This window comes from Oryctolagus cuniculus, chromosome 13 (assembly GCF_051225735.1).
Source record: "Oryctolagus cuniculus isolate XC-2025 breed Fujian yellow rabbit chromosome 13, ASM5122573v1, whole genome shotgun sequence".
Classification (NCBI taxonomy): Eukaryota; Metazoa; Chordata; class Mammalia; order Lagomorpha; family Leporidae; genus Oryctolagus; species Oryctolagus cuniculus.
Genome location: NC_142879.1, coordinates 21,795,040 through 21,811,119, shown reverse-complemented (window position 1 = coordinate 21,811,119; position 16,080 = coordinate 21,795,040). Strand labels below are relative to the sequence as shown.

The 16,080-nt window shown below is 50.8% G+C and overlaps 1 protein-coding gene across 13 annotated transcripts in view; it reads left to right on the top strand.

Annotated features, from left to right (window-relative positions):
- Nucleotides 1-9,775: 9,775 nt before the first annotated feature.
- Nucleotides 9,776-16,080, top strand: part of EIF2D (eukaryotic translation initiation factor 2D) — a 28,084-nt gene continuing 21,779 nt past the window's right edge. For 3 of the 13 annotated variants that reach the window (XR_016219579.1, XR_016219580.1, XR_016219581.1), the window contains exons 1-4: nt 9,776-10,052; nt 10,819-10,950; nt 11,930-12,093; nt 12,577-12,667. Coding sequence is in view for 5 of the 13 variants with exons in the window: in XM_089312110.1 (XP_089168236.1) it covers nt 9,997-10,052; nt 10,819-10,950; nt 11,930-12,093; nt 12,577-12,667 (443 nt within the window). In the remaining 8 variants the exon portion in view is untranslated. Of the gene's footprint in view, nt 10,053-10,818; nt 11,010-11,929; nt 12,094-12,576; nt 12,668-16,080 lie in introns of all 13 variants that reach the window. The other 10 variants (XR_016219582.1, XR_016219583.1, XR_011381387.2 and 7 more) reach the window with 8 other exon arrangements.

Here is a 16,080-nt window from a genome sequence, read left to right as displayed (position 1 = left end):
CCGCGGCACGCCCCGGGAAACGCCTCTGCGCAGCGACGCGCTGACGCACGGGGGCGGGGCGGAGTCGGCCCGCCCTGCCCTCGCCCTGCCCTCGCCCTGCACCCGCCCTGCGCCGGTGTCCCGGGCCGCGCGCGCACGAGCCCGGGAGCTCCGGAGGCGAAGCAGCTTCGGCCAGAGCTGCCGGCTTCGCGGGGGCGGCGGAGGAAGTCTCGGACGAGACGTTAGTGAAAACCACGATGAGCCCCGGAAGTGCGGCCCGCCCCTCACAGCCTCCGGTCCCTTCCGTGGCACGTTGCTCCCTGTTCTCAAACCTGGCCTCCTCGCGGCGGGGGAAAGCAATTACAGAAACCCGTTGGCTGGCGCTGTGGTCGATCCTCAGCACAACGGGCGGCGGCCCCCGAGAGCCATTTTTCAGCCCGCGGAGCCGTGCCCCTCAGGGTCGTCTGCCGGCAGAGCCAGAACCTGACCTTTCGCGAGCGCAGCCCGCCCACTCCCGAGCCAGACCCTCCGGAAGGCTCTTTTTCCTCAGCGTGTGTGCGGTTATTATTGATGATGATGATGATGATGTTGGCCTTGCGTGAGAAGTAAAAGAATCTCCTAACACCAACGTGAAGGGGGTTAGGACGCAGGGGGCGCGCGGCGCTTCCCCGAGCGTGGCTTCCCCGCCGATTGTCTGACCCGCGAGGCGCAGGCGGCCCGGAGCGAGCCCCGCGTTCTCAGAATGCGGGGACGCGGGCCGCGGTGGGCGCGGTGCGGGCTCCCGGACCACGGCTTTTCCGTCCCGCAAGTGAAGGCGCCCCCTGAGGACCCAGAGCCGCCTACCTTGTAAATCGAGAACCTGTCCACGCGGGGAACTCTATCCTTGGGGGTCAGCGTGGCCTCGTTCTGGGACACAGGTGTACGTGAGGCTGGCTTTCGTGACAGTTTTTGGAGATTTTCCAGTTGTATGAATGAGTTTTCCTCTCTGCCTTCCCCACCCCTTACTCTGTGCCACCAGAGCAAACCTGCTTCGTGGGGATTTGCGTTTGCGCTCTTTTGAAGGTTTTGTTTGAAGAACATGGCAACGCAAAGTTTAGAGATTGTTGTGCGGGCCCTGGAGCTCTGAGGTTGCAACCTTCTATTAAGTAATCCCTCGGCTGGGTACGCGGACGCCTGGGCCCGCTGCACTGCCCTGAGCGGTGCGGTGGACTTGCCCGCACAGGTTTGCTGACCTCACTCTGGACGGCTGCTCTGGGAGGACTGCGCCCAGCGCCAAGGTGAAGCAGCGCTCTCCCTCTCCTGCCCGGAAGCTGGAAGACACAGAGGCCTCCTTTGTCTCTCACCCACTGTTCCCACGGTCAAGGCAGGGAGGAGAGCTCCACGAACCTCTGACCTGCTGACCCGAGGACTTTCCCAGCCCCTGTTGCTGGGTTAAAGTCCAGTAACGGATCTAGCAAGAGCCCCCATGCGCTCCCTGGAGCCCTCCAGCCCCTGAGGCCAGTTCTAACAGACCCCTAACACAAAGAACCTGTCACAAATCAACAACAAAATGTAATTATTCAAGCAATTTCAAAAACCACTGGAGTATTCAGAATGTGACTGTGACCGGTTCAAATGCACAGAGTCAGCAATTATTCCTGTGGTCATAGTCACCTTGGAATAAAATAGCTATTGATGGATGAAGCTTGAAATCGGTTCTTTGCTATTAATTTCTTTACAGCAAAATTTACCATAATGCATATTATCCTATAATGCATCACAAAGTTGGATGCATTTTTAAGTTTAAAAAATTATTTTAAAGATTTCTTTATTTGAAAGGCAGAGTGACAGGCAGGAAGAGAGAGAGAGATTCATCTGCTGATTGACTCTCCAAATGGCTGCAATGGTCTGGGGACCAGCCCAAGCCAGGAGTCAGGAACTCTTTCTAGGTCTCTCACTTGGGTGGCAGGGGCCAACGTGCTTGGATCACCTGCCGATGCCTTCGCAGGTGCACTAGCAGAAAGCTGGATTGTCAGCCAAGCAGTAGGCACTCGAACAGGTGCTCTGATATGGGGCGCTGGAGTTGCAGAGTGGCTTAACCAAGCACCACCACAGCAGCCCCTATAATGCATTTTTACAAATTATTTCAAGAGAAGTTGTAAAAATCATTCTTCTAGCACTACTGCTTCTGGTAGTGTACATATCTGTTTCTGTGTCTCTTAGATCCCGAAGTTTGCTCTCTCTCTCTCTCTCTCTCTCTTTCTCTCTCTCTCTCTCTCTCTTTTTTAAAAGATTTATTCATTTATTTGAAAGTCAGTTACACACAGAGAGAAGGAGAAGCAGAGAGAGAGAGAGAGAGAGAGAGGGAGAAAGAGAGAGAGAGGTCTTCCATCCACTGGTTCACTCCCCAATTGGCTGAACCAGTTGGAGCTGTGCCAATCTGAAGCCAGGCGCTTCTTCCGGGTCTCCCATATGGGTGCAGGGCCCCAAGGACTTGGGCCATCTACTGCTTTCTCAGATCGTAGCAGAGAGCTGGATTGGAAGTGAAACAGCTGGGACTTGAACTGGCGCCCATATGGGATGCCGGCACTGCAGGTGGCAGCTTTACCTGTTACGCAACAGCGCCAGCCTCAAAGTTTGTCTCTTAATCCAAACCAAGTAACATTTTTTTCTTCCCCAAATTTCTGCCATCTCTTTTTGTAGTTTTTCTTGAGTTGACATGACAGAGTACTACCCACCGCCCCTGGTGGGCCATATGAAACTGAAATTTTAAAAATATTTGTTATTTTTGAGGTAGCATATTTTTAATTTACTTTAAGTCAGAGGCTTATTGGCTCCACTGAAGAGTTCAACAAATAAAAAGTAAACATAACATAGTCCAACAGGAAAATGGGCAAGGTCCATACACCATAATCAAAAGATGTTCAGCTTTACTTCTATGAATTTTAAAATAGTCACAAATCGTTAAAACTATAGAAGTATATAATTCCTTTCAAAATGTTTGACAAGCATTTACTTTTCTGAACTCTGAAAGCCTAGCCAGGATCATTTCTAAGCGTCACCATTTTTTAGGTATCTGTGTGTTCCAAGTAGCATCTGAAATGCTTTTATATGGATGTGCTCATCTGAAACTCCACATGGTCCTGTGGGCAGGCATCATACACAGCCCCAGAGACGAATAACTTACCCGAGGCCGTGGGCTAGAAAGTGAGGATCAGGAATTCAAACCCTGTCTGATTGGTTTTCAGACCCAGTGTTTGCCTGTCTGTGTACTGCCTGGATTCTCTGATCCCAGCAGGACAGCCCAGACAAAACCACGGGAGTCTTAGAGAATTCTGTGACTTACAATTCCTCGTAATTTAAGATTCTGAAACATGGTCAACAGGGTAATAGTCCCCCAAAGATGTCCACATCCTAATCCCAGAATCTGTGTCACCTTACTGGGCATAAATGGCCTTTGCAAATGTGATAAATTAAGGATTTTGAGATGAGATTTTCCTGGATGCGCCGGTGAGCTCAGTGTAATCACCAGAGTCCTTAGAAGGTGCCAGAAAAGGAAATGTGGAGATGGAAGCAGAGGCCAGAGAGAGAGAGAGTTGCAAAGGCTATTGCTAATGCTCATCTGGAGAAGGGGCCCCCGGTCACAGAGTGCAGGCCACCTGGGGAAGCTGGGAAGGCCAGGGAGCAGGAACACGGCCTGCCCGCCCATGACTCTAGGGCTGCTCGCTTTCAGGACTGTAAGATAACTGAGTTTGTGTGTCAAGGCACTACGTGGTAGTGTGGCGATTTGTTAAAGCTGGGGATCCTGGGGCTGTGTGGTATGAGCCAAGGCCACTGTTCTCTGTAGCATGAATGCTGCCCCCATGTGGACACGTCTGAGCTAGAGCCTTTAGCCAACACCAACTGCCAGACAAGTGGGAGAGGCCACTCAGCAGGGGAATTTGAAGTTCAGGTCAATAGTGAGTAGCTTTCACTATAAGTACATTTCATGCAATATTTGTGATAGACTAAAAAAAAATCTATGCATTGGTTATCTGAAATTTAATTAGGCATCTTGTATTTTTCATTAGATGTGGCAGTCCAGTCTGAGGGAATAAAATCTTCACCTGTAATGCCTTGAATTGGACTTGAAATTTAACCTTGGAGAAGTAATCCCAAGAAACTTTGTTCTCCTTCCTTAAGTGCATATAATCTCATTTGCAAAATGTAAGGTCTTGGGTTTCGGCACCAATGTAAGGCTGCCACCAAACACACCAGACACTGGAGTAAGGGAAAGGGTTTATCGGGGAAAACTCAGCAGATGAAGGGGCAAAGAAAGAAAAAGAGAGAGGAGAGTGTAAGAGAGAGAGAGGAGAGGAGCTAGCGAGGAGAAAAGAGAGAGAGAGCAGGAGAGAGAAGCAAGAGGAGCCAAGACAGAGGAGCCAGCCAGCCGAGAAAGAGAGCCAGCAGGGGAGAAGAGAGAGCCACGTGTTCAGGAACAGGTCCTTTTAAAACTTTGCCGGAGGGCGGGCAGGGAAATAGGAACAGCGAATCCCATTAGGGTGGGGGTGGGGCTGACACCGGTGGTTGGGCCACACTAAATCCTTTCATTTTAATTAAATATTTATTCATTTGAAAGGCAGAGGGACAGGGAGAGAGTGACAAAAAGAGATCTTCCATTCTCTGATTTACTCCCAAAAATGCCCACAATAGCCAGGGCTGGACCAGGCTGAAGCCAAGAGCCCAGAACTCCACCTGAGTTTCTCCCATGGGCGGCAGGGGCCTGCACCCATGTGGGAGACCCAGAAGAAGCTCCTGACTCCTGGGTTTGGATGGACCCAGCTCCAGCCGTCGCAGCCATTTGGGGAGTGAAGCAGTTGCCCAGAATCCTATGGATAGTGGCTTTTTTTTTTTTTCCACAAAATCTAGATTTAACCAGGGGAGGAGCAGAATAACAGTTAACAACCACTCAGAGGACTGGAATAATAACCATTCAGAGATCTGGAAGAACAAGCAATCAGGGGCAGGGGTAAAAACCCATTAGAGGGCTGGAATTGGCAATCTCTCTAGCCATCTAGCCTATTCTCATAATAAAACTAAGTGTTGGGCCAAGGCTGTGGTGCAGCAGGTTAAACCCTGGCCTGAATCACCAGCATATGGACGCTGGTTCAAAAGCTGGCTGCTCCGCATCCAATTCAGCTCTCTGCTGTGGCCTGGGAAAGCAGTAGAAGATGGCCCAAGTCCTTGGGCCCCTGCACCTGTGTGGGAGACCTGGAAGAAGCTCCTGGCTCCTGGCTTCAGATTGGCACAGCTCCGGTCCTTGTGGCCAACTGGGGAGTGAACTAGTGGATGGAAGACATCTCTCTCTCTCTCTCTTTCTGTGTGTGTAACTCTGACTTTCAAATAAATAAATAAATATTAAAACAAACAAAAAAACTAGGTGTTGCTAAAGGCAGCCTGTGGGAAGAGGCAAGCACTTGGTGCACTCTTACAAGGACTCTCTCTCTCATTCCAGCAGGGATCTTACCTAACTGCCTATTAGCTCGTCTGACTCCTCACATCTCCCCCCTCAGAAGAATGGACCCTAGTGGTAAAGGGCAATGACCTCGCTGGCTGCTTCGTGCTGAGAGGGGCATGGTTGGGGGATGGCCGCAGGGCCTCCTCTTCCTTTGAGGGATGGTCTGGAAGTTAAAAGCCACGCTGTTAACATGTTTTAGACCCAAGCTCAGTGTTTGACTTCAGTCCTGCCATCAGTGTGGGTGCCAGTTGAATTCTTTCTGCAGAAATTCACTGCTCCCATGTAGCCACAAAACTGGGGTGGGCATTTGGTATAATGGTTACACCAAATTCAAGTGGAGCCTGGATTCAAGTCCTGGCTCCACTGCTGGTTCCAGCTTCCTGCTAATGATGCCCTGAGTGTCAGTAGATGATGGCTCAGGTCTTTGGGTCCCTGCCACCCACGTGGGAGATCTGGATGGAGTTCTTGGCTCCTGGCTTCTGCCCGACCTAGTTCTGACAATCGTGGGCATTTGGGGAGTAAACCAGTGGATGAGGGAGCACAGGCATTCTTTGTCTCTCACTCTCAAATTTAAAAAAAAAAATACAAAAACATATTCCTTTAGCACTTGAATTTCTAACTTTGGACTTTAGGAGGCATCCTGACTCCATCCTTGGGCTGCTAGTCCAGCCACTGCCCAGTCCCTGCCAGTCTTCCTGTCTAGGGCTCCCCAAGGAGCCCAGGTCCATCTGCAGGGCCTCCAACCTCATCATTCTGCCTTCCCCTTTCCCTTCTCCCCTCCAGCTCCTGGGGCTTACAGCTCAGCCACTGTGAACCTCTCCCAGGGCATCTTCCCTCCTTCCCCAGACACCAGTGGGTTCTGGAAGTCTCCAACCACAGGTTGTGGGGAACATGCTCACCTCCCAGATAAAGAAAGAACTATCTTTCTGAGAAGTGGAAGGCTCACTTCTGATCCACTCTAAGACTCTGTCCAATTGCCCATGTTCAGGGGCTCCCATGTGACTTACCTAGGATCCTCTAGATATTTTTCAGAAGCTTTTGGGAGTATAAGTTTAGGGAAGAAGAAAGGTGTTTTTTTTTGTTTGTTTTTTTTTTTTTTTTAAGCATAGCAGAATGTTCAGGAAGTCCCAGGGAAGGCCAAGAAGGCTTCATAGTTACAAACAATGTCTTCTCAGTGCCAGAGGCACCTTGGAGCTCCCAGAGCATGCAAGGTGGACAGCCAGGGTGCAGCTATTCTGACTGGGTGCCTGGTCCCAGCAGGCCCCCTTCTCAGCCTGGAAGACCAGACAAGGTAGGAGGGCTGTGCTGGGCCTGGCGGAACTCCGCCTTCTTCGCACCCGCCCTTCTCATTTTGTTTAGAAATGCTCCAGCCTGATGGGTAGCCCTTCACTTCCTCTCTTCCCCTTGTGCATCGTGTGTTCGAGGAGACCTTCTCATTCATAAAAAGCCACAGGGTCACGGGCACAGGTTTTACAATTAGAGCCACTTCCTTTCCCTTGCCCTTCAAACATCTTGGTCTTCTAAGTTTTCAGGTTTTGTATCAAACTTTCTTTCTTTGCACATTAGACTCAGTGAGCCTACATTGACACCAGAAGTCCATAGTTTACCAGAGTCTGTAAAGGCTCATTAGGGGGTGTACATCCTGTGGGTGTTGGACAAATCTAGGATGATAGAGTGCAGCAACCCTTACAGTGTCATACAGATTAACTTCACCACCCTACAAGTCCTCTGTGCTTTGCCACGGCCCTGCCCACCAACTCTGGCAATCATTCTTCTTTTTGCTATATCCAGGTAGAACTCTCACTTTGGTATTATGGGCATGATCCTTTTTGGATTGACTTCTTTCACTTAGTAATTTGCATTCAAGGATTCTCCTGCCTTTTCATGGTTTGATAGCTTATTTTTTAATTAAATGAAATTTATTTATTACTTATTTATTTGAATGGCAGAGAAAGAGAGAGCAGGTACATGCAAGAGAAAGATCTCTCATCAACTGGGTCACTCCTCAAATGCCTGCAACAGCTGGGACTGTGCAAGGCCAAAATCAGGAGTGGGAAACTCAGTCTGGATCTCCCATGTGGCCCCAGCTATCTGAGCCATCACCTGCTGCCTCCCAGGAAGCTGGAATTGGGAGCAGAGCCAGGATGGGATGCATGTGTCCTAGGTGGCATTGTCCACTGAGCAACTCTGACATTCACCTGTGACTGGGGGTTTGGAGTTCAGGAGGAAGCAGGCTGGCAACAAGGCCACAGCAGGTGTGGGCAGACACTGGACAGCTGCATCTTTGGGCAGTCAAGGTGGAAATCTCCTTTGTGCAACCGACCTTGAGTCAAGCATTTAGGATTTTCTATCGGTGCCTGGACACTCCGCTTTGAAGCTTTCTTTTCTTTTTTTAAAGATTTATTCATTTATTTGAAAGGCAGAAAGAGATAGAGATACAGATAGAGAGAGCGAGAAAGTGAAATCTCCCATCCACTGGTTCACTCCCCAACTGTCCACACAGCCAAGGCTGGGCTAGGTGGAAGCCAGGAGCTGGGAATACCATCTGGGTCTCCCACATGGGTAGCAGGGACCCAAGTATTTGGGTCATCTTCCATTGCTTTCCCAGGTGCTTTAGCAGGGAGCTAGATGGTGAGTGGAGCAGCCGGGACTCCCCAGGACTGGAACTGGCCCTCTGATGTGGGGTGGGATGCCAGTGGCACAGGCAGCCGCTCAACCTGCTAAGCCACAACACTGACGCTTTAGCTCACACAGTTAAAGTTGGGAGGGGTCAGGCCCTCAGGTGTTTCAGTGTTTGCTCCCTTCTTAGGAAATGATCTCTTTCTGTGGTGTGCCAGTCTGAGGACAAGCCTGGGATGAGAGTGGATCCCTTGGTGTGGTGCAGAGGGCGATGCTGCTACCTGCAATGCTGGAATCCTGTATGGGGCCAGTTCATGTTCCGGCTGCTCAGCTTCCAATCCAGCCCCTGCTATGGCCTGGGAAAGCACAGAAAGATAGCCCAAGTGCTTGGGCCCCTGCACCCACATGGGAGACCCAGATGAAGCTCCTGGCTCCTGGCTGCAGCCTGGCCCAGCACTGGCTGTTGTGGCCATCTAGGGGCTCAACCAGCAAATGGAAGCTCGCTCTCTGTCTTCCTCTTTTCTGTAACTCTTTCAAAATAAATAAATAGATAAATATATTTTTTTTTAAAAAGTGGATTTCATGTCACTATTAGTGCCCTAGTGTAAATTAAAATCAGGGAGCAGATATAATAGCTGAATATATTATATGGTGTAAGCTAGAGACTTACACCATAAACATCCTTTTAAAATTTTTTAAAAAATTTATTTGAAAGGCAGAGGTACAGAGATGCAGAGGCAGAGAGAGAGAGAGAGAGAGAGAGAGAGAAGTCCTGCATCTGCTGATTCACTCTCCAAATGACAGCAACAGCCAGAGCTGGGCCTGTCGGAAGCCAGGAGCCAGGAGCCTCCTCCGGGTATCCCACGTGGGTGCAGGGGCCCAAAGACTTGGGCCATCTTCTACTGCCTTCCCAGGCACATCAGCAGGGAGCTGAGTTGGAAGGGGAGCAGCCGAGACCCAAACCGTTGCCCGCATGGGATGCCAGCACTGCAGGCCGCGGCTTCACCCACTATGCCAGAGAGCCAGCCCCACAACATTAAAGATCTTAAATAGAAGCCTTTAAGAAATGCATCCAGGGGCTGGCGCTGTGGCACAGTGGGGTTAAAGCCCTGGCTTGAAGAGCTGGCATTCCATGTGGGTGCTGGTTCTAGTCCCAGCTGCTCCTCTTCCTATCCAGCTCTCTGCTATGGCCTGGGAAAGCAGTAGAAGATGACCCAAGTCCTTGGGCCCCTGTACCCACGTGGGGGACCCGGAAGAGGCTCCTAGCTTTGGATAAGTGCAGCTCCTGCCGTTGCGGCCATCTGGGGAGTGAACCAGCGGATGGAAGACCACTCTCTCTGTCTCTACCTCTCTCTGTAACTCTTTCAAATAAATAAAACAAATCTTTTTTTTTTTTTAAGAAAGAAATGCATTCAAGAGGCCTGAAAGTTTAATAAAACGTGAGTGCAATTAATTTTTCCGGAATTTAAGCAAAATTGAATGGAAAGAGAGCTGGCAGAGCGTCTACTCAACGCACTACCGAGTACAGATCCAGTGGGAAATAAAAAAAAGAAAAAAGAAACGAATGCACCCGCCTTGAGACACACAGCGCCCACGGCAGCGCCTCCGGGCCCACAAACTCGCGCAGGCGCAGACCCGGCGGAGGGAGGCTCGGCCTGGTCGGGGCGGGGACGCCCCGGGAGCCGCTCCACTCGGCCCCGCCCTCTTCAGTTCCCGGCCTGGCCACTGGGGGCGGCCGCGGCCTCCGCAGCGGCGACGGCCGCGGATCTGCGCTGCCCGGGTTTCCTGCCGGGCCTCTTTCGCGGCCGGGCCCAGCATGGCTGCCTCCAGGGCCGCGGGCCGGGGCATCGTAGCGCGCTCGCGTTCCTGACAGCCTCTGGCTTCTGTGCGCTCCTTGCTTTCCCCCGGCCACCCCAGCAGACATGTTTGCCAAGGCCTTTCGGGTCAAGTCCAACACGGCCATCAAGGGGTCGGACAGGTGAGGGAGGGACCGCGTCTGTTGTGCCCACGAGGCCCCCTGGACTCCTCGGCCCTGCTGGCCGCAGCCCCACGGCCGTCTCTGGCCGGGCCCGCCGACCCGCGGCGGAGGCCGAGGGGAACAGTCCGGGGAGGCACATTTTGAGGGTGAGGAAAGTAAGGGGGCCTGCCTTATCTGCCAGGCCGGTTTGGGGGGGTCTTTTAGGGAGTTTAGTTTAAAGAAGGTTTGTTTCAGTCGGAACTTGCGAGGATGCGGAAAAGGCAGTAATACAGGGTCCCTGCCCTCCGAAGAAGTTAGAGCTCCTTGGGAGAGTTCAGACTGGGTCGGGGGAGGCGCCCTGGGAGCTCAAAGTACGGGAAGAAAAGTGTTGAGTGGTTCCTTCCTGCAGGGGAGGCAGGTGGCGGCGGCGCGGAGGACTGTAGCCGGTCACACAGCATCGCCAGTACAGACACCGCGTTTGCCAGCCGGCGTCCTGCAGTTGGCATTGTTGGTGCTGTGGTGTAGCCTGTTTCATCGTAAGCTGACAGACTTGCCCAGAGAGGGGCGGGTCTGAGGGCCAGGCATGGAATCAGGAGAGCAGGGCCGTATTTTCTGTAGCAGGCTAATTTGGGTTGTTCATTTAGGCTTCAGTTTTCCCAGCCATAAAGAGAAAGACGGGCGCCAGGAACCTGGGGAAATTGCAGAGCGCTGGATGAGAAAGAGAACAGGCTGTTGAATCAGACGCGGTTTTATAGTGAGCCCTGAGTTCTCTATGTGCTTTCTGCAGGAGGAAGCTCCGGGCTGACGTGGCGGCTGCTTTTCCCACCCTGGGCACAGATCAGGTCTCTGAGTTAGTCCCCGGCAAGGAGGAGCTCAACACTGTGAAGCTGTATGCCCACAGAGGGGATGCAGTGACTGTGTACGTGAGTGGTGGTAACCCCATCCTATTTGAACTGGAGAAAAATCTGTATCCGACAGGTATGGCAATGGGATGGAGAGGGCCATGACTATAGTCCTCGTGTAACCGCTGCCTCTCTTTCTCTCTTCCCTTAACCTGCCTCATGGGTGACCAATGAGCACAAAAATCTCCCGCTACCATCCCTCAGGGTCTTTTTGGCCTGGCCTTCCTAGAAATGGGGTCTTTCACAACCAGAGCTGCTGTAGGAGGGAGGCGGAGGGGGCTGATCCAGACCAGCTGGTTGCAAAGGGAAGTTCTGAGATGAGGGAGCGATGGCTGAGGAGCTTAGAGTGGGTTCAGTAGGGGTAGGGCTGAGGTCTTCAAAGTGACGTGATTTCAGGGCATTTTGCTTTTCAAAACCGTCCTTAGTAGGACATTCATGCTACTGACAAGAGCTACTGTGCTAGAAGTGCGCTACATAGTGATCTTAGTGATAAACTTCACTCGGGGTGGCTCACAAGGAGTCTGAGGCTCTGACTGGCAGGGACGCCTCTCCTCTCTTCCACGGCTGCTGACTTTTCTCTGATGTTTGCTGCAGCTGTGCAATGCAGTCTCCTTAGGCGATGCCTTCTTCCCCACCCCCACTTCCCTGCGATTCTTGAAGACAAACGTGGACCCTTTCTGAGCTAAGCGTCTTACTGCTGTTCACTCTGCAAACAGAAGAAATAGAAGCGGTACATGGAGAAGTTTGCAGGCTGGCTCCCTGCTCTTCAGTGACTTCTGAGGTCATAAGTGGAAGCCTCGTGGGCTGTCTGTGCCCACTTGTATCCACGTGGCCGTTTCCTGCTGTTGCATTCCAGGTGGACGATGGGTGCCTCCCAAACTCAAGTGACACCCAGTTTCTTAGGTCTCTGCCTTTCTCAGGAATGAAACCTCTTGGGTGTCCCCTCACAACTTCTCTCTGGCTTTGAGTTCAGTTTCTTTTCTGTTCTAATTACAGTGACCGTCGTGTCAGGCTTTGCCAGGTCCCTAGGAGATTGAGTGTTCGGTGGTTAAGTGATTTCTGGTTTGTTTGTGTAGTGTACATGCTGTGGTCCCATCCCGATCTCCTACCGACCTTCACAACATGGCCTCTGGTACTGGAAAAACTGGTGGGGGGAGCAGGTAAGAGAATTTCCTGTATTCAGATTGGCTGTAACCTACTTAGGGAGGGCAACCAATTTAATCGATGTCCCCATTTTATGGGTTCGGATGGTTGAAAGGTAGAGTTTCCCTATGTCTGTGTTACACCTCTCACATGGCTGGTTCTGTGGGCCCTCTCAGCCTCCCGGACCTGTTGTGAGGCTCAAAGAAGACAAGTGTTGTGCTAGAACTCTGTGAGTGGCCATTTGCTGTGCGTTAAACCAGCCAGCCGAGTTTAGGGAACCAAGACAAGCTAGTACGTGCTGTAGAACACCCTTCCTGGTCGGGTTTCATCACCAGCCTCCCAAAGGGAGGTCTGACAAGCTACCATTTTCAGTTTCCATTGTGAATAACATAGTTTCTACTTAATCGATGTTTCTTTGTCCAGCAAATGAATAAATGATGGAGTAAAACATGACATTGGATGGAGGCAGAAATGAGTTGTGATGCTTCTGTTTGCTGCAGATTTGATGTTGCCGGGACTTGTGGTGCCCCCTGCTGGTCTGCCTCAGGTACAGAAGGGCGACCTCTGCGCCATTGCCTTGGTGGGGAACAGGTACGGTGTCTCTGGGGGGAGGCTGAGGTGAAAGGGGGGGAGAAGGGGAACGATAGCTTTCAAAGCTTATGGGCCCAGAATGGAAAGGAAATCCAAGTTTCCTTGGAAGAAGCAGAGAGTGGACCTGCTGTTGGACTGGCATTGGGTCCATGGGGTGCCTGAACGTCTGGGCTGGGGGTATTTGCTGCTGTGACGGTTTTGTTGGTCTTTGCTTTTTTGTAAATAACTTTAGGTTTACAGAAGAGCTACAGGGATGGTACAGATTCTGATTGACTCCTTAGCCAGCTCCCCTCAGTGGAACATCTTACATAACCACAGTGTCATTGTCACAACTGTGCGATTATTATTGGTACAACACTTAGCTAAATTCCATACCTTTCAGTATTTCCCATCTGTTCTGCTAGTGTCTTTTCTGTCAAGGGTCCTGTCCACGATATCAGCTCGCGTTTAGTTGTCATGTCAGTCTCCTTCTTCCTGACTTTTCTGTTGGTCTTCTTCTTCTTCTTCTTCTTTTTTTTTTTTTTAGATTCATTTATTTATTTGAAAGTCAACGTTACAGAGAGGCAGAAGCAGAGAGAGAGAGAGAGTTCTTCCATCCGCTGATTCACTCCCCAGATAGCCACAATGGCCAGAGCTGCGTCAATCTGAAGCCAGAAGCCAGGAGCTTCTTTCAGGTCTCCCACACAGGTGCAGGGGCCCAAGGACTTGGGCCATCTTCTACTGCTTAGCAGCAAGCTGGATCAGAAGTGGAGCAGCCAGGACTAGAACCTGGTGCCCATATGGGATGCCAGCACTGCAGGCAGCGGCTTTACCTGCTATGCCACAGTACTGGTCCTGGTCTGCTTCTAATTAATTTTAATAGCTTTACTGATATATAGTTTAGCTCCATTCAGATTCACCAATTTTAACGTATAATTCAATGACTTTTAGTACATTTACAGAGGTATTCAGCCATCACCTCACTGTTTTCTTTTACACATAAATCAAAAGGTAATTATATGAACAATTCTGAGAAATCAGAAGTCCCCTCACCCCACAGTCTTTTTCTTCCAGAGTTAACCACTATCATTTTTTAAAAAAATTGATTTATTTGAAAGGCAGAGTTACAGAGAGCAGAGAGAGAGAGAGGTCTTCCATCTGCTAGTTCACTCCCGAAGTGTCCGCAGCTGCTGGAGCTGGACCAATCCGAAGCCAGGAGCCAGGAGCTTCTTCTGGGTTTCCCACATGGGTGCAGGGGCCTAAGGACTTGGGCCACCTTCCACTGCTTTCCCAGGCCATAGCAGAGAGCTGGATCAGAAGTGGAGCAGCCGGGACTCAAACCGGCACCCATATGGGTTGCCAGCACTGCAGGTGGTGGCTTTACCCGCTACACCATAGCACCGGCCTCAACCATTATCATTTTGCTGTACATGCTTACTGCCTTTTCTCAGTGCATCTACATGTGAGCATCTAAAAGGGTATGATTTGAGGTGTGTCTCTTTAAAACCACAAACCAACAATGATGCAGTGTATGCATTTTTTTAAAAAATATTTATTTATCTGAAAGGCAGAGTTAGAGAAAGAGAGACATAGACATCTTCCATCTGCTGGCTCACTCCCTAGATGGCTGCAAGGACCAAGGCTAGGCCAGGCCAAGCCAAGTGCCTGGAATTCCTTCTGGGTCTCCTCTACGGGTGGCAGGGCCCCAAGCACTTGGGTCACCTTCCGCTGCTTACTGAGGCACATTAGCGGGGAGCGGAGTTGGAAGCAGAGCAGCTGAGACTCACCAGCACTCGTGTGGGATGCTGACATCACAGGCAGCAGCTTAACCCACTGCGCCACAGTGCCGTCTGCCGTGGTGGTTTTTTCAGTTCGTGGGTATGGATGTTTTCCTTGTCAGCACACAGCTGCTGAGTCTTCTTCACTTGCTGTGTGGCCGTGGGCAAGTCCTCCCCAGCAGACATTTATGTTGCCTCCCACTCGTCTCTACCACAAGCAGTCCTGTTGATGCCTCTAGGGACGCTGGAGCCACTACTTTCACAGAGCAGATACGGAAAAGCAGCACTGTTAGTTTGAAGCTGATGCCTAGTTTCTGTTTGCCTTCAAAAAAGCTGTGTCCATTTGTTCTACTCACAGCGTATTTGGAGCCTGTTTCCCTGCACTGTGGCCAATGCTGGATATAGGTCATATTCATTTGTGTTACGCTAGTGAGTGATGATTGAATACTATTACTATTTTTTAGAATTTTTGTTTATGTTTATTTGAAAAGAGAGAGAAAGATCATTGGTTTATCTGCCAGTTCACCAAGTGCCTGTCACAGCCAGGGTTAGGCCAGACTGCAGCCAGGAGCTTCTTCCAGGTCTCCCACGGGAGTGCAGGAGCCCAAACACTTGGGCCATCTTCCACGGCCTTCCCATGTACGTTAGCATGGAGCTGGAGTAGAAGTGGAACAGCTGGGAATCAAACTGATGCCCATATGGGATATCAGCGCTGCAGGCGGCGGCTTAACCCACTGCTCCACAGCGCTGGACCCTGGCTATGTAGTTTCACAGAGCAAGCCCTGATACAAAGAGCCAGCTCAAGAGGAATCTATAGTTGGCTCCACTGCTTATCTCTTGTCTCTTCTCCATGGCATCCCTCCACCTCCTTTATGGTGTATGAGTTACCTCCCCTCTCGACTTCCTTACAGGATGGCTATGATTCCTGCAGAGTAGGGGAGATGGTTTATATTTTTGGAATTAAAGAAAAAGAACTGGGGGCCGGCGCTGTGAGGCAGCAGGTTGAAGCCCTGGCCTACAGCGCCAGCATCTCATATGGGTACCAGTTCGAGTCCAGCTGCTCCACTTCTGATCCAGCTCCCTGCTATGGCCTGGGAAAGCAGTAGAAGGTGGCCCAAGTGCTTGGGCCCCTGCACCCACATGGGAGACCCAGAAGAAGCTCCTGGCTTCAGGTCAGCTCAGCTCTGGCTGTTGCAGTCGTTTGGGGAGTGGACAGAAGACCTCTCTCTCTGGCTCTACCTCTCTTTGTAACTCTGTCTTTCAAATAAAGAAAATACATCCTTAAGGAAAAAGAACTTTGGGGGCAGGTATTTGGTGAAGTGGTTAAGATGTCACCTCGAATGCCAGCATTTTATATCGGAGTGGCTGGGTTCCCACTCTGCTTCCCGTTCTAGTTCCCTGCTAATGCATTTCCTCGGAGGCAGCAGGTGATGGCTCAAGTGCCTGGGTCCCTGCCACCCGTGTGGGAGACCTGGATTGAGATCCAGGCTCCTGGCTTTGGGATGGCCCGGCCTTGCAGGCATTTGGGGAGTGGATGGAAGATCTCTATTTGTATGCCTTTCAAGTAAAATGAAAATAATTTTTTTTTAAAAAACAAACTTTAAATGTCCTTCCATGTGCTTCCCATGTTTGATTTATGAAACAGAGGCAGTGATA